Source organism: Eulemur rufifrons, chromosome 19 (genome assembly GCF_041146395.1).
Source record: "Eulemur rufifrons isolate Redbay chromosome 19, OSU_ERuf_1, whole genome shotgun sequence".
Taxonomy (NCBI): Eukaryota; Metazoa; Chordata; class Mammalia; order Primates; family Lemuridae; genus Eulemur; species Eulemur rufifrons.
Genome location: NC_091001.1, coordinates 8132392 through 8156619, shown reverse-complemented (window position 1 = coordinate 8156619; position 24228 = coordinate 8132392). Strand labels below are relative to the sequence as shown.

The following is a 24228-nucleotide window of genomic DNA, read 5'->3' as shown; positions in this document are numbered from 1 at the left end:
TTCACAGCATGATTATTGATCGTCTCCCAGATCTGAAAACAAAGTCTAAATGCCCAAGATGGACGTGACTAATAAAGTATATTAATTCAATGAAATTGAATATTGCTATTTAATGATAATTACGAAGATTAGAAAATGCATATAGTTAATAATATAATAAAATATAATTTATATCTTTTTATGTATGGTGGGAAAAAACACAGATGTGTGCATATTGTAATTACAGTTAAACAGTTGAGATGTATATACAGAGGAGGTCGCAAAAAATGTACACAGTTCTGTTCACTTGAATAGTTTATGTGGGTAGGTCTTGGTTATCTTAATTTTTTTTCAAGAAGACAGTGGCTGACAAAGGGATTTATAGGGGGATAACTATATAACAGAACAGTTTCTAAAGCCAGAAGTACATGGAAATCAACCTATCTTAGTTCATGAATGTACTAATTAATGGCAGTTATTGCTAGTTTCTGAAAGTATTCCAGAGCTGTCTGACACAGCCTGAAGGTCCTACGCTCCAAGGCCTTAGATTAAAGAATTCCCTAAATTAGCAAGAGTATTTGCCATTTTAATGGACTGTTCCAAATAATTCTGTTACTTCGTTTAAAAATTTTTCAAATGAAAACAGCAACTAGGTCACTGTTAATTTCATGTCTGAAATACATATCTGTTCATGCACAGCGTCAGTAAACTGCATCCCTAATGTGCTGTAGTTTTTTTCTAAGCATCATTTTTAATAACATTGTATGTCCTACAAATTATATAACATATGCTTTTCCAAAGGAAAAAAAAAGGATCAAATGGGTGATAAATCTGATGAGAAAAAATTGTGACTTCATATTGATTTTAATATATGAAGGTAGATAGTGCCACTTACCTAGGAGTTGCTGACTGCTGTGAAGCAGCAAAACCTGGAACTCCAGGCTCATGCAGTCGTCTCCTCCACAGGGTAAGAGCGTCCTGGCTGGAGGTCTCGATGCTCTGGAGTTCATCGGCAAGAAAACCATGAATGTCCTCGCGGAAAGTGATCCAGGCTTTAAGCGGACCAAGACCCTCATGGAGAGAACCGTTTCCTTGTCTCAGGTTGGATTGTATACTATTGCAATTTTCTCTTCCAGTCAATAAAGTAAATAAATTTTTGTTTATCTTTTTGAATAGGGGATTTAAAGCACATAATCCAAATTCAAATGGCACCAAAGAGTAGAGAATGAAAATTGAATTTCTAATACACCCCTTTCCTCAGCCACTCAATTCCTCAAAGGAGAAACCACTGTTAACAGTTTTCTTATGGAGTCTATCAGAGATGTCACCTAAATATGAATATGTGAAGAGAGATACAGGTAATCTTATACATATAGATATATGAATGCATATGTAGCTATACATACATACATATATATACGTATCTATACATGTGTACATGCATGCACATACATATACACATACTTTTTCAACCAAATGGTGGCATACTAATGATACTCTTTTATACTTTATTCACATAATAATTTCTTGAAGATTGTTCCATATATGCCATTGTATGTATCCCAGCTCAACCATTTATTAGCTGCATGACCTTGGACAGGTTACTTAGTTCCTCTGTGCCTCAGTTTACTCATCTGTACACTGGGTATAACGACAGTACTTACTAATAACTTCGTTATGAGGATTAAATGAGTTAGAATAGAACCCAGCTCATACTTAACACTCAGAAATGTTAGTTGTTGTTGTGGTCATTGTTATGTATCAATATATGAGGTGGAAATGGTATCTTATTGGAATTTTAATTTCTGTTTCTCTCGATATGTGCAAGGATGGGCTTCTCCTCTCACACTTCCAGCGCAGCACTAAAGTTTTCCAGCCCTCCTTAAGAAACATAATAATCTCTTTGCTTACTCACGGTAGTCAAGAAAATTAAAAATAATATTTATCTTATTTTCCAAATATCAAGCTCTAACATTGAACTTGCTCTTCCAGATGGCACATGCCGCCAGTCTATCCCCAGAGTGCAGGCATGCCCCGCCCCACTTCCTCTGCGAGAGCCTGAGACACCAGGTCTCTCTGTGCCTCATTAAAATCAGGGGCAGCTGATGCAGCAGCAGATTTTGTAGACATCAGAGGCAGGACCAGAATATCTTCTCGTGGCTGGGCACTAGGAGCCCATGAAGGCTGTCTTCACAGAGAGCTGTCCCTGGGAGCATGTGCACGGCAGCTCCCCGAAACCTTCAACTTCGGGCTGTTTCTTCTCATCTCTTCCAAAATAACCCAAGTATGACCACTCTGATGTTATGGCCCGGGTAGGGACTTTGCAGGATCATCCAGGCCATCGCCCTCCTCTTCCTTAAAAAAGAAGGTAGATTAGTATTAGTGAGGTAATGAACACCACATGTTGTAAAAGAACAACCCCCCCATATCTGTGAGGCTTAGGACCTTTTGTGCCACAGTGTACAGCAGGAGTATGGCTACTCACATGGGAGGCTCCGTCCCGGGGGGCTCTTCATGGGTAGCTCTCTTCGGAGCCCACATCTTCTGGCTCCATTGTCTTGAAATCCTTTAATTCCAGCCTCAGAGGGGAGGGCAAGATGTGGAGGGCCACATGGGACGATTGAGGACCAGCGCTGGAAGTGCACACGTTGCTTTCACCCTCGTGCCCTTGGCCAAAACTTGTCACATGGTCCACCTAACTCAATTCAGGGGGCTGAGAAATACTGGTTCGCCATGTGTCTAGGAGCAAAAGAATATTTGATGAGCACATGGGAATATTCTAGGTAAGATGGTGATGAGGTGAGAGAAATGAGACTGAGTCCAGAAGCTAGCTCACTCCGTGGCCCGTTCGGCTGTAACATGAAGAATTGGACTAGGTTAGTTCCCCATATTACTGTAACTTTTGTGCTCCCGTCACCATTTTTATCACATCTTCATGTAATCTACTGTTAAAAGGTAGCACTGCTCCTAGAAATATGTCACCCCGGAACCACACAAGCCATCTGCAGTGTGTGTCCTAATCTCACATCTGAACCATTATGGCAGGAAGTGTGGTACGGAACATTCTGGGGCACCCCTGAACATTGCACCCGCAAGTCCCGTGGCCTGCTTAAGCTGGATCACCACAACACTACTGATCTAACCTCCTTCCGAACAGTAACACTTCAGCCAGCCAGCCAGCCATTCCACAGATGCACCCTGCGTGTCCGCTCTCTGCCAGGCACTGTTCCAAGCACTTGAGATACATCGGTAGCCAAAATGGATGAAAATCCCTGCCCTTACGGAGCTTTTGATCTAGCGAGGAGAGACAAACATTATTTAGTATTTTAGAAGATGATGGGTGCTGTGGAGAAAACAAGACAAAGCAAAGCAGGAAGAGGCCGTCAGGAAGTGGGGTGAGGGGCAGGTTAAATATTAAGGAGGACGATGAGGGGCCTTATGCAGATGATGACATTAGAGCAAATACTCGAAGGAGAGGGGACTTGACCATGCAGAAATCTGGGAGACACTCATTCCAGGCAGAGGGCCCGAGGCAGGAGTGTCTGTGTGTCTGGTCTGAACAAGGAACAGCAACGTGCTACGTGGTAGGGGGAGGAGGGAGCCAGGGTGAGACTGTTGAAGAAACCAGCTACGGCGTGTCTCAGTCTAGGTCTTCCCAGAAGCAGACACCAACATGGGCTTAAATGTGCAAGACTTGCATCAGGGGAATTGCCTACATGAGAGAAGATGGGGAGGGAGTCCAAGAAGGCTGGGAGAGCCATTAGACCAAGATGCAGGTCCCTCCCCAGCAAAGGGGAGAGGGAGAGAGGATTGGGTGACGTGTCCTAGACTGCTGTGCAGCCTGAGGAAGGCTGGGTGAAGCCATGGGAGAGTCCTTCCATAAAGTCTGCTGACAAAGGAGTTCCCCATCTCCTAGGAACTGTCTGCCTTAGTGTCCCTACTGCACCAGTGATTGGTAGGGAGGAGTCCTGGGAGGCTCAGGGATGGATTTCAAGCCCAGCCACCGGGCCCTTGCTCACTTATGCTCCTGGGAATAGGAGGGTGGTCTGCAGGGTGCTCCCCTACACCCTCGCCAGGGGCAATTGCAATTGCCAGTATCTAAACAAGAGATTATGGTGGCTCAGAACAGCATGGAGGGCTGGCAGGTAGTGATGAATGCCTGATGCCGAGTGTAATTTGAAGATAGATCCAGAGTTTCCGATGGAGTGAAAGTGAGCTATGAGATAAAAGGAGTCATCAAGGATGAATCTAAGGTCTTTTGAGTAACTGGAAGGATGAAGCTCTCATCCACTGAGATAGGGCAGTCTGTTATATTTTTCCTTTATACACTAAAGGAATACATAACTGTACAAACGCCCTAAATTGCATACGTGCACTACCTCAGTTGCTCCCATGTGCTGTCACGGTGGTACAGGGAACACTCTGAATAACACCGGGACAGGTGGTGCTGGAATCTCACCAATGTAAGTCTCCATGGCTTCCCTCCCAGGAATTCCTCCAGGCCAGAATCACACTCACTGCTGTTAAAACCCCTCCCCTTTTCTTTCCAGAGGGAAAACAGAACCAGCGTCCCTTGTCAAGCTGTTTATCCCGTTTATCCCGTAGACAGTTTTAATTTCAGTCCCTGTCTTTGAGTGAATCCTGCCCATTCCGAAGTGACGTTTTCCCTTTCCCTTCCATTATACCCCTTCTTCCCTCTACCCCAAAGGACAGATTTAGAGATGGAAGTTGGTGTGGAGAAAGGAAGTGATTCCCTTGTCACTTTGTTATTTTATTTTGCCACCACCAAGCCCTGCGATAAGTGGGGGTCTTGGGTTTTACTGCAAGTGTTAAAAAATTCACGGTGATGACTTTATTGGGTTGTTTGGAAAACTCTAAAATTCAGAGCCTGTACTAATTTAGTCTTCAAGACAGACAGGAGAGAGAGTTCTCTCTGAAGCCCAGTGGGTTATTGGCCAGCACCCTAAAGAACCCAAAAGGAGAATGAGACTGATTGTTTTATTGGCACACAATAAAAACGGAAGTCTGCTCTTCGGTGTTCTTCCCCTTGTGACCTTGTAGTGATGGCTGGTGTATTTATGGGGCTCTCCACAGAAATTAAAGAACCCTATAAAGTTAATGCCCTAGTAAACTTAATGAGGAATCAAATAAAAGATGCTTAGAATCAAAGAAAGCAAATGCAGAAAATTGGGCATAACTGATGGACTTGGGTTCATTTTGTTGTCTTTTTATTTAATCACCAAAAAATAACCAGAGAAAAATTATTAATGTGGATAAGGAACTTGGTTCACCATCAATACTTTTGGAAACCAGCCTAACAATCTATAAACTAATAGTCTTAATTGTATTAAGTATCTGATAACAAATACATTATGAGTTTATATTTATTAATTTTTTTCATTGAAGATATTCAATAACCATACGCACAAAATTTTAAAAATAATGGAACTCAGATCAAATCAGACCAGCTTATTTCTGCTTGGAACTCTGCCTGGGGTACAAAAGTTGCAATTAATCCTGTCATAAGAGATTAAACTTTCCCAGTATACATAAAACTAGGTCATTATGGAAAATTTAGGCATTTTAGAAACTAAGAAAGTCAGTCATATAAGTGGGGACACTTTGGTGGAAACCACTGTCAAGCTTGTGGTGTGCTTCTTACCAACCTAGAATTTCTGTTTTGTTTTGCCTTGCACATTATGAACATGTGAAATTCAAAGTGGAGCATTATGTAAAAATTATCAATAGCATCAATCAAAAAATCATTTTTTAGAAATTCCAAGGTGACCGAAATCCACCCTTCTCAAATACAAAGTCAGTCCTCCCCGTGTCCCCCATCCAGTGTACCGACAGTGTGTGTTTCTGCAGATGCTGAGGGAAGCCAAGGAGAAAGAAAGGCAGAGACGGGCACAGCAGCTCCCAGCGGAGAGAGCTGCGCACTACGGGATGCTGTTCGATGAGTATCAAGGTCTGTCACACCTGGAAGCCCTGGAAATTCTGTCCAGTGAAAGCGAAAGCAAGGTATGTCTGCACTGCTCGTTTGAAATAGCAAGGTTTTAACGTGTTATCTTAAACATGAAAGAAACTAGAAAAGTCTGCCATTAAAATATCTCATTTTTAGAGCCTCATTATTGTGCTGAGGTCACAGATACACCCCAGGCTGATGCCCCTCAAGCTCCGTATAATCTCCTCTCTGTCGTGTGCCAACCTATTACCCCACCCCAACCCCAAGAGACCCAGCACAGGAAGAGTCGCCACTGCCCTGCATCGGGGCTGCTCAAAACCACGGCCATCAGGCTCCCGGCCCCCTGCCTCCACTTGGTAACATAGCACTCAGATGGGAGACGCCCCGCAAGCCCCCCGTCTTCATTCCTACCCAGTAAAAACAAAGCACCTAATACTGCTTTTAGACGGCAAGATTTTAATGCATTTTGTTTTGTGGTCTATATAGTTATTTATTTGGCCCTCTGTTAGAATGCCTGGGCCACAAAGGGCAGAATTATCTTACTGAGGGTTGAAGTTCTATTTGAGAATTCCCCCATGCAGAAAACCTGGGAGACCCAGCCTGCCTTGCTCGTTCACACTCCCCCGCTGCAACCCCCAGAAAACAACAGATGAGCAGCGGCATCAGCAGGGTTTGGTGATGTTCTTTCCTTAAAGGTTCTGCAGTGAGATGTGAGTGTGTGCGTGTGTGTGTGTGTGTGTGTGTGTGTGTCATTATTTAGCGAGCACTTACATGGCACTTATTTAGTCACTATTCTAAACACCATAAAACTATAAACTCACTTAATTGTTTATATGGCTCTTTCGTGTGGCTGTCAGGCTGACTGTACTCTGGGGTCGGTTTCCAGGGGAGGCCACAGGACAGTACCCTCTGGACCTCCCGTGAAGGATGGGCCTTGGGCCGTTCTGGGGACATTCCCTGCAGAGGGGCAGGTCCTCAGACAGGAAGCTGAATTTGGAAGTGAGCCTTCCAATGCAGAGCCATTTCTGACTCTAAGCTTTGCGTGTGGACTCTGAGGAGGCAGTTCCTGAAGCCTAAGCAGGGAGAGACCACCCCTGCCGTGGCACCACCCACAGGCCCCAGACAGGATGGAGACGCCCTTCCCCAGCCCACACTATCGAGTGACATGTCACTCTCTGTGTTTATTTCCTTTTTTGTGAGCCATGAGCCTTCAGGGAGAGTCTTGTGGTTAAAACTGTTCAAAGATAATTTTCAAAAAATAAAGGAAAAATTGTGATTCTCATACAGATACAAAATGACCATGTGTTAAAGAATTTATTTAGCTCATTAATTAAATGAGGGAACCAGGCAGATATTGTAACCAGTTCAAAGGAAAAGCCAAAGAGGCACCAATTTATATGGAGTAAGGGAATGTTAAAATGAATGTGCGACAAACCTGGTTTAGACACGAGCCTGGTTTTTCCACAGCAGGGGAGGCTGTCCCCCTGCTACCCAGGATTCACCCACATGTCCACAGACAAGAGTGAGTTTGCACTGTTACCAGCTGTCTACAATTCAGAGTTGTGAAGTTGCTCCCGTAGACTCAGAACCTGCTAGTCCAGTAGCCCACGCTCTAGTCGGTGCAGTTCTCTGCTGAAGCACAAGTTTTCCCTGCAAAGGTGGGGTCTAGAGTCAGACATGTTGTTAAACACCATGCAGTAGCTGTGTTTTGGGCTCCTCTTCCCTCAATATCCTTATCTACAAAATGGGAATAATAATGAAACCTACCTCGTAGGGTTATTAACAGAATCAAACGAGATTATGTGTGGAGCTAGTAACAGCATGCTTAAAACATAATAAGCACTCAACAATGTATATATAATGTTGATGACATTTGATTTTTATATGCATGCTTATGTTACATGTATTTATTATTGTTATTAAAAATATTACAGAGGCCAACCATGGTGGCTCACACCTATGATCCCAGCACTTTGGGAGGCTAAGGCAGAAGGATCACTTGAGGCCAGGAGTTCAAGACCAACCTGAGCAGCATAGCAAGACCCTGTCTCTACCAAACTTTAAAAATATATGTATTACAAGGGAGCATGGCCCCCCTGTAAAAACATTACGAGCTATCATGGTGGAGAGAGATTCCGTTCCGACTATTTCTATCACAGGTTTCAGCTGTGAAGCAGCCCTTTGGAAAGGAGCCCCAAAGGACTTATGTTGCTGGGAAGGAAATTTGCTCCTTGGAGGGATATATTTTCTTCTGTTTGCACACTGCTTCCGTAAGCTCTGCTCTCTTTCTCTAGCCTGGAGGTTTTTGTGGTATTCATAGTAAGGCATGCAGAATTTTTTCTTGACTTAGTAATGATGGTTACTGGGTGCTATAATAAACAGCTCTAAAAATGTATGGGTCTAAAACAGTTGAATTTATTCTTCACTCCTATAACAGTCCGAGACAGGAGTGCCTGGTCAGCAGGCAGCTTCCTGCATTTAGGAGTTGAGGAACCAGGCTCTCTCCCTCCTGTGGCTCACCAGGCCCCTCCCAGTGTCCACAGGCCTCCAGCAAGAATACAAATGGAGACCTAGACTGGGTTTGCCAGATTTAAAAAATAAAAATACAGCCTGACTAGTTAAATTTTAACTTTAGATAAACAGTGAATTTTTTTTTGGTATACATATGTCCCATGCAGTATTGGGGACATACACTTATACTGAGAACATATTCATTGTTTATCTGAAATTCAAGTTTAGCTAGGCATCCTATATTTTATCTGGCAGCTCTACATATACCAAATATTTAAAAGTTAAAGAACTTTTGAAACAAGCTGTTAAAGAAAATATATTTTGTTCTCCTGCCTTGACAAACATCCTTTCAAATGACCTGGAAGGCCACCTTCCCATTCAGAATTCTCAGACTCCTCAAATTTCTACAGCCCCCTTCAGCCTGTCCCTGCCTTGTGTCCCCCGCTCTGGCTCTCCCCTCAGGGAACCTGGTGTGCATGTGTGAGGATGCCCTAGTTCAAGCTTCACCCATGCCTCCTGCAGACAGCCACTCTTGGCTGTCCCCTGGGCCCAGTGGGACACAGGCCAGTGGCGTGGACCCCCATGAGGAGCACCGCCTAGGGAAGAGGCCCATGCAGGCCATGAGAGAGAAGCCACAGTAACCGGGAGAGTATTCTGGAAGGGAGAGTACAGGCTCTGGTAGGCACATCCCTTGGGCCTTGTGGACTCCCCTGTGTCTGAGTCTAAAGGCAGTATTGGACCTCACCGTCCTCCAGGGCATTATCATCTTCTGAATTGCATCAGCATCCTAAAGAGAGTGTAGAGGGGACACTCCCAGTTTTTAAAATCTTGGCCCAGAAATGATGCACATCATCCCTGCTGACATTCCGTTGGCTAAAACTCAGACACTGTAATGGAAATATAAGGAACTCTTATTATCATTTGACTAGATTGATTCTAGGGTGACAACAGGCATGGCAAGGTGGTGTTTAATAAAAGTTATAGAAACATTAATCATTTTCACTGCCATTTTACTCACTAGTTAAATAGTAAACAAAATCCTCAAAATGGCAGCACACACCACCTTTCAAGGAAAAGAGTTATAAGGCAGACTGCCTACCCTTGTGTTCAGACGACCCTTAGCACAGTGCCAAGCGTACAGTCAGCATTCCACAAATATTTATTGAGGAATCTGTGATTATTTATTATTTGTTATTGGATTGAACTAAAGATTCCATGCATATTGCCTTGGCATAATGGAATGAACTAGGTGGAAGCAAGAGATGCTATAATATTAATAGAAAGATGCTAACAACAAAGTCCTAGGCTAAAAAGAACCCTTCCCAGGAGGTGCCCAAAACATAAAACCCCGGTGTGCTCCCTCCAGGAAGATTGCCATCGCCACAAGAACACAGGAAACCAAAATGTCCCACACGCCTTACATACATTTTCACTAAGCATTGTATTCAAACACATTTATAATTACTGTTAGAAAACTGGTGTTCAGAAAATACACGTGAAGCACAGGACTGTGATGTGCACGTATCTGGGACCCTGGCGGCAACACATGTATGTGTGAGCTGAAGTGAAGCCTCTGAGGTCCGGGCAGAAGGGAGAGTCCCGGAGCCACCGTGCAGGGCGTCTGCTGAGCCTTGTGCGGACGGGGTTTGTGTTGAGGACTTCCTGCCGCGCCTCCTCCAGCCTCTGCACCGGCTGCGTTATGGAGATACACGTTAGCAACTTTTAGGAAAGTGGCATTCTGGCATCTGGGATGCCCTCTCCAACTCTCTCACTCGTCCTGATGCGTGATGTGCGCGTCTACTACCATAACGAATATTCAAACATACTCCAGAGGGGACGGCAGCTCCTCTGCTGGCCCTGCCTCCAGAGCAAGTGTTCAGCCTGTAGAATGAAACCAGAAAACCTTACTACTTTGCAGTCATACTTCACTTTTTATCTGGTGCTCCATGCCCTTTGACCGTTTTAGAAATTCAGATTAATCTTCAGAGGATGACTGCCCCTTTGTACAAATAATTTTTTAAGTGGGTACAGAGGACAGTTTCAAAAGAGGGGCTCTGAAGACAGTGAACGGGGACGGCATCAGTCCAAGTGTCACCTCCTCTGTGAAGTCCTCCCTGCACACCCTCTCGCCTCCCCAGTGCCCCGGGTGTGCCCTCCATTCACATCTGTTGTGGCCGTTCTTGGTGGACACAGGCCTCTCTCCTCTAGCCTGCAACATCTCAGAGAAGGAAAATGTGTCTTGTGCATTTCTGTGACCCTGGTACAATAACTGACATCTAGCAAGTGTATATGTGGATATACATAACACTTATGTGTTTCCGTGTGCATACATACATATACACATGTGTGTAAATATTGAGCATCACTCTAAGTATTTTCAGTACATTATTTCACTTAACCCTCAAAACAAGCTTGTAAGGTAGATGTGGTTAATCCCCATTTTACAAACAAGGAAGAAAGGCTTAATAATTACCCAAGGTTATAGTAAGTGAGGAGCTGATATTTGACCCCCGGGTTGATGCCAAAGTGTGATAGAGAAGCTACCACCACCGTTTATTTAGCATCTACTGTGTATTTCATATTCTTTATCTCATTTACCCCACAAAGAATCTTGCTTTAAAAATAAGAAAACTGAGGCCCAGAGGGCTCGTGGAACTTGTCCAGAGTTGCACAGTTGATACGCAGTGAAGCCAACAGCATCGCCTCCCACACGTGAATCCGTCCCCAGGCAGACTGGGGACAGCTGTATGGAAACGTTGTTAATGAGAAGAAAGACGACAGTTATACTGACCTATTTCTTTTTTCAGGTTCAGTCATTTTTAGCATCACTTGATGGAGAGAAGCTGGAACTCTTAAAAAATGACCTAATTTCCATTAAAGACATCTTTGCAGCCAAAGAATTAGAGAATGAAGAGAATCAAGAAGAAGGTAAAGGAAAATAAGTTAAATAGCAAGAGGATCTGTTGGCAGAATCCTTATGAAACTGCTGTTAACAAACACAGCCCTTTGGGCAGGGTGGAATTATCTCATTCAAGCGTTCCCCCTCTGTGCTTCTAAAACACCCTTGGCATCTGCTCATGGTACATTGATTTAAATCCTCTTTTTCACTGGGCGGGAACGCCTGTTATTTCTCTGATGTTCTGCACAATCCTTGGCACATCTCGGGCACATAATAAATGTGTATGGTCAAATGAGCAAAGAGTGCAGCATGCTAAACAGGGCCCTGATGAATAGAGTTTATGCCCCACTTCTAATTTTTATCTGCTTGTTTAATATGATTCATGTTGCTGGTGGGAAAACCTTTCAATGATTTCTTTGCATATTTTTCTTATTTTAATTTATATGTCTAGGAGTCAGAGTGTATTAGTAAGTGTCCTACACTCCACCTAAAAAGCACAGTTCTGACAAAGGCTGTGCCATTTTTCTGCAGTGCACCAGGACGGGATGTGTTGGCTGGCAGTCACTGCAGCGACCCAGGTGCACACTTCCCGGTAGTCTCCTGGCCAGACGGTGACTGAACCCCAAGGAGACTAGAACCTATTTTATGAGAAGCAAGGCTTCCTTCAGAGGGGGAAAATTATTCTCAAAGTTGAGCATGCTTAATGATTACTTTAGGCTTTCCATCTGAGAGTAGAGTAAACCATTTGTTATGTACCTGCAGAGTGATTTCTTGCTGACAGCGTAGCCAAGCACCGCGCCACAGTTGTTGCATGTAGGCTACGCTGAAGGGTCCAGCAGCCATGGACACGAGGCTGGCCTCTCCTAGAACCATAGGAAGGGTCCCATCTGAAACAGTTTCACCACTCTTCTGCTGTATGGCCTTAAAAAAGTTATGTAATCTTTCTGAAACTCAGTATCTAAAGTTGTAAAATGGAAACAATGATATATATTCCCAAGGGCCATTTACATATGTTAGATAATATTTGTAAACACATATACTACAGTGCCTAGCACACAAAACTGCTCAAAATGTTAGCTGTTCTTATTATTTAAAGTGCTAACACAATGTCAGGAAAATAGCAAAGGTGCAATAAATTGCAGCTTTTATTTATTATTCTGCTTGTTATTACCTACCATGCAAAGTAGGTAATTATTAACGATAATGTGCAGTCATAAGTCACTGGCAGTGTTTTGTGCCCAAGTGTGTTGCATCCTTTTTTCAGAGTTCAAACACAAGAGTTCAAATGCTTGAACCTCAGTGCTCAGGGCAAAGTTATTCTAAGCATTCATAAACTGTCATTTAAACACCATTTCCCTCTATAGCCCACATACTGACCTTAGTTGCCTTCAGCTTAATGAGATTTATTCTCATTGCATCAAAATAAAAGAATCAATTATTCTGAAGTATAGAAAGAGGTCAGTGTCAAAGATACAGTTGGGGAATAATGTTTTTGAGCATTTGTATGTTTCTACAAAAGTCACAAAGGATGACAGCCGGGTCTGTTTTTTATTCCTAATGAAGAAACTAAAACACTAGCTGTTAAAGGTCATGAAGCTCACATTGTAGGCCCAAGATGAACTGGTAGATGCCCCTGTCCCAGACTTACAATCACCAAAGAGAATCAGGCTGTTCCTGTTCAAGTCTCATGATGCCTGAGGTAGACCTTGATCCTGGTAGGGACGTCTCCTAGGGAGGATAAAAAGGCTCTCCCAGATTCTGCCCTGACATCAAGGCGCTGTTGCGATGCGGGTTAAAGCATCACAGCACTCCCACTTGGCGCAGCAGGGGAGAGAGGAAGCTTAACCCTGTTAAATAGAAAATGTTGCTGTAGGTGATATGTTCCAGTCTGACTGTAGACATTTAATGAATCAGGATTTTTGAAGATCTCATTCACACACATGCACAAACACACACAAAATTGAAGTGCTCAATAGCATGCTTTAAGAAATGATAGATTTGTCTCTCCGTAAGTGACAAAACCCTATTATCCCCCGTAATATATCCATTTTCCCAAAGGGCATCTCCAGATTATCAAAACACTATTAATTTTAATTAACTTAATTTAATAAATAAATTGTCATTCAAACACTTAATGAAGAACTGGGAAAATAGAACAGAGGCATTGTCATTACATTAATCCAGCTATGATGGAGTGTCATGACTCCAAAAAGGGTGAATGATTACCCAAAAGCTACAGAGGAGAATCTTATCACTGGAGGTGGACAGAAAATCCAGGAGCAAAATTCTGGGAGAAAACAGCATACTCATCAAATTTTTTCCTTGTAAGCACTTATATTCCTAAAAGCCTCCTAACAACTAAATAATTTATTTGATACTCTCAGAAAATGTAATAAACTTTCATTTTTAGATAAATTTAATATCATTCTCCTCTGCAGTTAATAATGTTAGCTAATGATTTGCATGTTTGTCTTTCTAGCAGACTGTAATTTTATCACACTGCCGTAGGTCTCTAATTTGATTTACCACGGCTGAGAAGAGATTTTTAAAGGCCATTTTCTATTTTTATTGCCTTGGTGAAGATCTTGGCTCTGTGCACAGATCAAGAATTGTAGTAATAGGTATTCTTCGTTGCAACATTTATCATCATCTGTTTTTATTTACTTCCATTTTTCTCTATGGTTTTTTTCCCCTGAAATATTTACTAAAAAGTTAATCTCCCTATGTTTATATCTGTGTAGCACATAAGCATTTATTTACATAAAACTTTCATGTTTACAAAACACTTTCAGATTTGTTGTAGTACCTGGTCCTTATAACAACTCTACCGAGGAGAGTGGCGGGGTCATTATCCTCAATTCACAGAGAGCTGTGGAAGCTGAGGGAGCCCTGTGACTGGTGGCAGAGGCGGGGAGAACCCACACCTCCCAGGTCTCAGTCCAGGGCTCTTTGTGCCCTGCAGCAGTGCCTCGTGCAGAATGAGAAGGAGCAGGAAGTATAGGAAGGAGACCTTGTCGATGCTGCCCAGGTGTGGCCCTGCCCGTCTAACTTGCCTACCTACACCTCTGCCCAGCAGAGAGAGAATCTCAGCTTTTAGTGGAATCTCTCTCTCTCCCTCTCTCTCTCTCTCTCTCTCTATCTCTGACACCCACTAGCCCCACAGCTCTCCCTTGCATGGCTAATGCATTCTTATTCTTGAAGGTTCTGTTCAGGCATCACCTCCTCCAGGAAGCCGCCTTTTTTTTAAATAATTTTTTTATTTCAGGAAATTATGGGGGTACAAACATTTTGGTTACATATTATGACTTTGCCACATCCCAACCATGATTTGAGACATGCCTCTCCCTCCCTACAATGCTCACTGTGTCCAATAGTTTCGAGTTTACCCACCCCCAAAGAATATTACTACTGTGAAGACATCTCTACTCGAATATTTATGGCAGTGCAATTCACCATAGCAAGGATGTGGAAACTACTCAAGTGCCTGTCAGTCCATGAGTGGATTAATAAAATATACAGTGGAATACTACTCAATTATAAGAAATGATGGTGATCTAGCACCTCTTATATTTTCCTGGATAGAGCTTGAGCCCATCCTCCGAAGTGAGGTATCACAAGAATGGAAGAATAGGCACCACATGTACTTGCCAGGAAGCCTTCTTAACATCCCTGTAAGAACTGGATTAAGTGTGCAAAAGCCCCCTCAGAGCACCTACCTCTTTGGGTTAAAATCATTTGGTTGTTGCAACTTCATCCTGAGCAAAGACAATCATCTCTCTCTGCCCCCCCCCCCACTCTCCAGGACACACACACACACACACACACACACGCCCCTCGCTCGCTCTGCTGCAGCCACGTGGACCTCCTTAGTCCTCCCTGAACTTCCTGGGCACACTCCCTCCTGCACCTGCTCCCGCCGCACCACTGCTGGAAGGCCCTTCCCCACTTCCCACCGACATCTCGACATCGTGGCTCACCACTCTCCTCCTCCAGGTCATTACTCAAATGTCACCTGCTTAGCTTCCCTGCTGTCTTAGTCCATTCAGGCTACTATGTCAAAATACCACAGACTAGGTGGCTTATAAACAACCAAATTTATTTCTCACAGTTACGGACACTGGGAAGTCCGAGATCAGAGTGCCGGCAGATTCCGTATCCAGGGAGGGTCCCTGCCCTCTGATTCATAGACGGTGCCTTCAAGGGACCAGCTAGCACCATGGGACTTGTACTGGGGCGCTAATCTCATTCACAAGGGCTCCACCCTCATGATCTGATCACCTCCCCAAAGCCTCACTCTTACCAGCATCACACCAGTGATTAGGTTTCAACACGTGAATGGGCAGGTGCAAACATTCAGACCACAGCTCCTCCGATTCACACCTCCCAAACCCCAGCTGCCTCTCTTCCTCTTCCTCGGTTTATCCTTCTCCATCAAACTTGCCATTTGACAGATGTGTTTTACTTATCTGTTTTGATTATTGATGTGTCTCCCTCCTGAGAATATGTGAATTACAGGTAATAATAAACCGATCTAAGCCGAATGTTTTGAACAAAACCCTACAAGCTACCCTGGCTATCTTCATGAGCTTCTGATTAACCATTTTGTCATAAAACAGAAAATGGCATATCCAGACAAGCGCTAGATACAGTCTTTCTCCACGGCTTGGTGCTCCCTGAGGGCGCTGCCTCCCCGGCTGGGGTACCGGGGAGCAGTTTCTTCTCAGAGGGCTGGAGAGCGTGTGACCAGGCCAGGTCAGCGATGCTCTTACTGTCCCCCAGACTCCTGGTAAACCCCTTGTGGAGTCAGTTCTGTGGCACCTGTCAGAAACTTTTAAAATGGCATTGCCTTGTATAGAGATAAAAATGAGAGAAATTAGATTCTCTTTATTGCCCACCAGTGATACTAATTTATTTTCATTTTATGATATATATTAATGTATCATGTATAACATCTGGTATATATAATTAATATATTATTGTATGGTAGGTAATTTATTTAATAAATTATTTATTCATTAAATACTCGTTTTAGCACCTTTTATGTTCCAGGTAGTATGTTAGATGGTCTGGATTCAGGAACAAGCAAAACATACTATCTCTGTCCTTCGGTAGTTCCCAGTGTGAAGGGGAGACAGAGCATTAAGAAACAGTGTGGCCCCGGCGGGGTCCGAGGGAGCCCTGGGCGGTTTCCGCAGAGCGCGGTGGAGGCTGATCCCTCGCTCGGCCCTCGCCTCTGCCGTGCTGGGCATGTCAGAGACCCGCTGTCGCCCCAGGTCCCTTAGGCCTCGGAAGGGTCGTACATTCATTCGCTCGGTCATTCTTTCAGCACGTAGCTATTGACCACCTATGGCTGTGAACGAGACAGGCGAGGCCCGCCTGCCCTCTTGCTGCTGTGAGAGCCGCCGCGGTGTCCCCGTCGGGCCGCGGGGGCCAGGTGTGGTGTCCGCGGGGGCCAGGTGAGGTGTCCGCGGGGGCCAGGTGAGGTGTCCGCGGGGGCCAGGTGTGGTGTCCGCGGGGGCCAGGTGTGGTGTCCGCGGCGGCCAGGTGAGGTGTCCGCGGCGGCCAGGTGTGGTGGCCGCGGGGGCCAGGTGTGGTGTCCTGGTGGCCTCGCTGCCCTCACGCGGGGCTGCCGCGGCCCCTGCCCTCGGTCTGCCCTGACTGCAGGCGGGAAAGCTGGGGGAGCTGCCACATTCTGAAGAATGAAAAATAAATCATGCTTCTTCTGTCATCTTCCATTTCTAGGCTTGGAAGAAAAGGGAGAAGAATTTGCCAGCATGCTTACAGAGCTTCTCTTTGAATTACATGTCGCGGCCACACCTGACAAACTCAATAAGGTCAGCACCATTTTCTCAAACGAACACTTTGTTTTCCCAAACAAACAGTGTTTGCGAAAAATTCCCAAATTTTGTAAAATTGTAAAATTTTTTGTAAAAAAAATTGTAAAATTCCAGAGATCCACCTGAAATGGAAAAATCCCATATGGCACAGTGGGGAGAGGGGAGTTTGAGGTCAGTAGTCAAGATTTGAAGAGGCAACATAATAAAAAGTGATAGTAAAGAACATGCTATGCTGTTATGAGACCTGCGTTTTAGTTGTAATTTTACTAATAATTACCTGTGACCTTGAACCAGTCATTTACCTTTTTGTGGCAAAATAGAACGTTATATCAAAGCAGTGGTTATCATCAGGATAGGAGATGGAAGAGGGGGACAGAATCACCAAGGGGCTTTTCCAAATTCCACCTCCCGGTCTCCCTTGTAAACAGAAATGCCACAATTCGGCAGAGAGCAGCACATTGGCCAGGTTGACCATGCATTTCCCCCACCTGGAATACAGGTGCTGAAGCATGTCTGAGCACCGTCCAGCTGTGGCAGTCTGGGTTCCTCTAGTAACACCACAGTGCGTAGTACAAGGTCTTGCTGTGAGGTTCCTTTAGAGGACACTGTTCATTAATTACCTAAAACTGTGCGATGTGTTTCCGTTCGCTCTCTCGCTCGCTCTCTTTTTCCCCTTCCTTTTCTGCGAGCCGCGGTTCATCTAGGCATTCACTCATTCATCAAGGTGGGTGAGGACAGGGCAGAATGCAGCGGTGAGGTGGCAGTGTGAGTAATGTCTTTGTCCCCGAGAGGGTCACTGACTCTGCAGGTCGGTGACTTGAGCACGTGGGAAATTGCCGCCTTCATCTCCGGCAGCCCCTGCCCTGGCCCAGAGGGGCGTGTGGCGGCTCCCAGCTCCCACGGGCTTATTTACACCGTCAGGGTCAGCCTTTGCCCTAAAACAGATCACACCAAGGACAGGTCTTTTGGGTTTTCTCTCCCCAGATCTTCTTACTGTTAACTTGCCATTCAGCACGCTGACATACTAACTTCGACCGTTAAGCTTTAAGGTGAGAAGTAAGTTCAGCATGAGCTCAGAAGCAATTTTTACTGAAGTAAACAGCTTAAACTATAATGGTAAAATGTAGATGAGTCCGCCTGTTCTAAATTGAGGAAATAACAGGGGAGATGGTTTCTGCTCGTTTAATTCGGCCATGACTTTTAAGACCACAGGTCACTTAAACTGCACTTGCGTGAACTTGAACTCGCCACAGAGCGTCGCCGGGTCTTCCCTGCAGCCCCTGCCTCCTTCCCCTAGAGGGCGCAGAGCCGTCCTTGCCCACCCCACATGGCAGCTATTAGGTTCATGAAACATTTAGAGCTTCACGAGATATGTCAGATGAGGAAATTGGCTTTAGCCATGGCCCTGGCTCAATTTCTAACCTGTATTTTAAAAAAATACTGTTAACTATAAAGTTAGTCATGAAAAGTGAAAAATATACCATAGATTTTTCGATGTGACTGTCATTTTTCTTCTTATCGGAACATCATTTTAAAATGCTTTTTAAAGAATCCTCAAGTCCTGCCATGTTCTCTCCGTACTTTCTATTCTGTCTCCTTTTTCCTACTTTATATCTACCAGAAATCAACATCAAGGTTATCTTTTAAGAGGGCTGAGGCATTGCCACTCCACCCCCTCAGCATACGGTGATTCTTCCTTGAAGGTTTAGAGACATGTGATTCTAGTCTTGGGGCAGGAGTTGCTTAGTTTCCACATTGCACAGTGACTGTGTTGCTTGGCTGGGGCCTTTGCAGGCCATGAGAAAAGCTCGCACCTGGGTGGATGAGGCTCAAACCACGGTGTCAGTAGATGTGGCGAAAGACCCAGAGGAGGAAATGAAGAAGGAAGAAAAAGAAGAGAAACTTGAAGACCCTCAAGAAGACAAAAATGAAGAAAAGAGAACTAAGACTGTAGAGGTAAATTTATTCTAGATTGTCCACCTCCAGGACAGTAATATATTCATTTTATTGGCATCCCAATTTTAAGTGAGGAGAGGCCATTTCTCTTTCATTTGTACCCTGTTCCGTAATATAGAAATATGAGTAGGAATGTGATAAACACTAAAATTTCTCTATGCCAAGACAATTCATGGCTTAGTGCAGATTTTATAGCTTTTTCTTTATAGCTTTACAATTATAATTTAAAGGGAAAGAGATCTTTAAGAACATAGTTGATTTATCTTGAGGGTAGATTTCTATCTCATATGCAAATGTGTTACTATAAAATGTCTTTATGCCTTATAACTAATGAAGTAATTGAAGCTTTTTTTTAAAAATTTCATTGCTGCAGCTTTTATTCTGTAGTTTAATAAATTTATGTGTGCATAATTTATACCCTGCCTGTGTTCAAAAAAGAAGTTTGCAATAACTTCATCTTACATTGAATTTTAATTGTAATGAAATTTTTTTAAATTAGATCACTCTAAGGAAAAATATCCATTGAGGTGTATTCATTCAGCCTCCCTTCCAGACACCTTCTTTGGCACCTGTCTGCCATGTGCCCAGCGTAGCTCTAAGTATTGGGGACACAGCTGTGAATAGGTTGCCGCATCCCTGGGGACCAGGTGGCACTTCCATTTTACAACACCATTCTACCTAGCAAAGTCTTAGCCGTGCCCATAATGTTTGGGTAAACTTTTCCATGTTGTATTTGGGTTTTTTAAAAGAATTCTGTAATTTTTAATGTCACAGGGTTTAAAACAAAAAGCACCTGCTCAGTGACTCATTTTCTTCTTTGTATTCATTTATTCCAGGAAGTCTACATGCTGTCCATTGAGAGTCTGGCAGAAGTAACAGCTCGCTGTATCGAGCAGCTTCATAAAGTGGCAGAACTGATTCTTCATGGGCAAGAAGAGGAAAAACCAGCTCAGGACCAAGCAAAAGTTCTGATAAAGTAAATAATCATTATTTTATTTCTGATACATGTTACATCTAATTCTTAACTTTCCAATTTTATATATTTATGTGACATTCAGATGCACACTCACACACAAATATCCTAGGCCACTAAAGACTCAGATTTCAAGTCTTCCATTGTTCCATGGTCATCTTGAGAAATAAGGGCTCCTTTAAGAAATGCATTATGTTAACAAGAAGAAGAAGAATTGACTAGGAATTATTTATGAAGAGATTAAAGGGAAGATACGCTAAATCATTCAGAGCCACAAAAGTGTTTATTTTAATAGATCAAAGTCTTGAAAGTGCAGACTTTCGAGGACAATTCCATTTTCAACCTACCATATGAATAGAAAGGAAACACTAATACAGCGTCTCAGCTCGCTCCCCAGAAGCAGACAGACACACTGCACTGTTCCTGGGGACCGTCGCCAGCTCTGCGTCTGAACCCTGTAGTGACGGTGGCTCATGTGAGCCAGTTCCCTGAGGACTGCACCTGTGCACATACGTGGTGTCATGTATTGTGTTCTTCAATAAATAGTAGCTATTTGCTAGTTTAATGAGTGAAATAAAAATGTGTATATATGTAACATATATGTATATGAGATCTAGGGAATATTTATACATGAAAATAGTCAGTATGGCGCTGAAGAGTAAGTTCTTAACTTTTATATATGTGACTATATATTATAATATAGGAAATTAGCACAGGTCCAAGTACCCTCTTGTTATACAGACACAGGAGCCAAAATCAGAGCCCTCTGGAAACATGGGGACACACACATACCACACACACACGTCTCAGCACACTCATTCACTTTGCCAGCTACTTGGTCTTTGCTTATCACCACATTTGACATGGTAGCTTGAGGAGTGAGTTTTTAGTGGAAGGACCTTTCAGAAGGTCAGTATTAGTGTCTTTGTACTGGTGGCATTTTTCCTCACTTGTAAAGATTGGTAATTTCATCAGATTTTCATATCTAAGCATATAAAAACCAAATATAAGAACCACATAATACCTCCCTTAATATTCCTAGAAAGAATACGTACTCACCTTAACATATAGAAGGAAGAGGAAAGGGCAAAATAGGAAAAGTTTAAAATATTGAGGACAATATCTAGGCACTATTTTATCTTGGTAGTACCGATTTGAAAGCGGAGGGCTGGAGTTCAGAAGTCCCTGAGTGTGGATAGGATAGGATAGGAAAAGGTAGGGTAGGACAGGATAGGATAGGAAAGGGTAGGGTAGGACAGGTAGGATAGGAAAGGGTAGGGTAGGATAGGAAAGGGTAGGATAGAATGGGGTAGGATAGGATAGGATAGGAAAGGGTAGGGTAGGATAGGATAGGATAGGAGGGGGTAAGATAGGAAAGGGTAGGGTAGGATAGGAAAGGGTAGGATAGGGTAGGATAGGAAAGGGTAGGATAGGATGGGGTAGGATAGGAAAGGGTAGGATAGGATAGGATAGGAAGGGGTAGGATAGGAAAGGGTAGGGTAGGAAAGAGTAGGGTAGGGTAGGATAGGATAGGATAGGAAAGGGTAGGGTAGGGTAGGATAGGATGGAGTAGGATAGGAAAGGGTAGGATAGGATAGGATAGGAAGGGGTAGGATAGGAAAGGGTAGGGTAGGAAAGAGTAGGGTAGGGTAGGATAGGATAGGGTAGGATAGGATGGGGTAGGATAGGAAAGGAAGGGGTAGGATAGGATAGGAAAGGGTAGGATAGGATAGGATAGGAAAGGGTAGGGTATGAAAGAGTAGGGTAGGGTAGGATAGGATAGGAAAGGGTAGGATAGGATAGGATAGGATGGAGTAGGATAGGATGGGGTAGGATAGGAAATGGTAGGATAGGATAGGATAGGAAAGGGTAGGATAGGATGGGGTAGGATAGGAAAGGGTAGGGTAGGATAGGATAGGAAAGGGTAGGATAGGATAGGATAGGAAAGGGTAGGGTAGGATAGGATAGGATAGGATAGGAGGGGGTAAGATAGGAAAGGGTAGGGTAGGATAGGAAAGGGTAGGATAGGGTAGGATAGGAAATGGTAGGATAGGATAGGATAGGAAAGGGTAGGATAGGATGGGGTAGGATAGGAAAGGGTAGGGTAGGATAGGATAGGAAAGGGTAGGATAGGATAGGATAGGAAAGGGTAGGGTAGGATAGGATAGGATAGGATAGGAGGGGGTAAGATAGGAAAGGGTAGGGTAGGATAGGAAAGGGTAGGGTAGGGTAGGATAGGAAAGGGTAGGATAGGATGGAGTAGGATAGGAAAGGGTAGGATAGGATAGGATAGGAAGGGGTAGGATAGGAAAGGGTAGGGTAGGAAAGAGTAGGGTAGGGTAGGATAGGAAAGGGTAGGATAGGATGGGGTAGGATAGGAAAGGAAGGGGTAGGATAGGATAGGAAAGGGTAGGATAGGATAGGATAGGAAAGGGTAGGGTAGGAAAGAGTAGGGTAGGGTAGGCTAGGATAGAATAGGAAGGGGTAGGATAGGATGGGGTAGGATAGGAAATGGTAGGATAGGATAGGATAGGAAAGTGTAGGATAGGATAGGGTAGGGTAGGCTAGGATAGGAAAGGAAGGGGTAGGATAGGAAATGGTAGGATAGGATAGGATAGGAAAGGAAGGGGTAGGATAGAAAATGGTAGGATAGGATAGGATAGGAAAGGGTAGGATAGGATAGGATAGGAAAGTGTAGGATAGGATGGGGTAGGATAGAAAGGGTAGGGTAGGACAGGAGGACCTTACTCTTAGCTCCTTTCTGTCCCAACCTTACCAAGCTGCACCAAGCCCTTGATTGGTCTGTGCAGTAGGTGCTGCCCCACCCACCTGCCCAAGAGCATAGACAGAATGGCTCTGGGCCACCCTGGCCTTGCTCTCAACCCTTTCTGCAGATAAGCTTTGGATGGCTGGCTGGCTGGATGGATATAGCTCATCAAACCTAAGTATGTACGTTAGAGAGGCCCCTACTTATCAAAACAAAACTCACCTCTACTGACTTGACTTTATCTTCTGACAATTAAGATTCTTAACTTGGGGTTATTGTTTTGTCCAATAGCATTTTAATCACTTTTTATAAAAGTTATATATAATAATTGTTAGAAAAATATCAGACGGTAGCCACATTATTAGGTTATTAGATTGTTTTCAGTTTTTGTCATCCATAATATTAGGATAAATATTGTTTTGGTTAAATATTTGTGTCCATCTTGCATTATTTTCTTGGCATAAAGTCCTAGAAATACAATGGCTAGAATAAACTTGGAATTTTGATATAATTCATAAAAACATATTCTACAAGATCTCTATTTTGGGTCATCCAATAAAGGCATAATCAAAGTTTCAAGAGACCCCTGAGTCTGAATCCCACTCTCCTGCGCACCACTGTGTGTCCTGAGTGGGCTACTTAACCTACAATGTCAGTTTTTTCGTCTGTATGTATTAATAATAGGAACATTAACGCGTAAGGTCACTACGAGTATTAAAAAATGATTAGGCATACAAAAGTACTGAACATAGTGCCTCAATAAATGTTCATTATTATTTTAAAATGACCAAGAAGCTGGAGAGAAGCCACCTGGCAAGAGTTTGTGCCTCTGTACGTGTGGAGCTCCAGCCTGGTATTTTCCTGCACTTGATTTTGATTCTAAAAAGAGGCCAAGTGAGTTAGATGATTATTCTTTCATTAAGCATGGAGAGAAAACCAGGATTAGCTTAAGCCATGGTTGTGAACCATGGAAGATTAGTGGGGAACTGTCTGATTGCCCATTTCCGTGTAATGGCATCTCCAAGCGGGCCTGCCGTCCTTTTAAACGTAATGCTGTGTTAGTATCAACAGTTGTCAGACAGCGAAATCATTTTACCTCATTGACAACCCCCAAACCTCTTCTTTCTTGTTTCAGATTAACTACTGCGATGTGCAGTGAAGTGGCCTCCTTATCAAAGAAGTTTACGAATTCTTTAACCACTGTTGGGGTAAGATTACAATATTGACTTTTTTTCACCTTTTTTAAGGGCAGTGGATCTGCAAGGGGCTTGGAGGCAACGTGGGCGACGCAGCACCGTCTCTCACGGCGCGTGACACAGAGGCTGTGACCCAACTCAGACG

At 43.7% G+C, this 24228-nt stretch overlaps 1 protein-coding gene across 1 annotated transcript in view; it reads left to right on the top strand.

Moving 5' to 3' along the window:
- Positions 1-24228, top strand: part of FAM114A1 (family with sequence similarity 114 member A1) — a 72429-nt gene that overhangs the window by 40920 nt on the left and 7281 nt on the right. Inside the window, exons 6-12 of the mRNA XM_069495281.1 lie at positions 946-1080; positions 5848-6000; positions 11263-11383; positions 17097-17188; positions 18986-19147; positions 19984-20123; positions 24023-24095. Of these exons, the coding sequence (XP_069351382.1) occupies positions 946-1080; positions 5848-6000; positions 11263-11383; positions 17097-17188; positions 18986-19147; positions 19984-20123; positions 24023-24095 (876 nt within the window). The remainder of the gene's footprint in view (positions 1-945; positions 1081-5847; positions 6001-11262; positions 11384-17096; positions 17189-18985; positions 19148-19983; positions 20124-24022; positions 24096-24228) is intronic.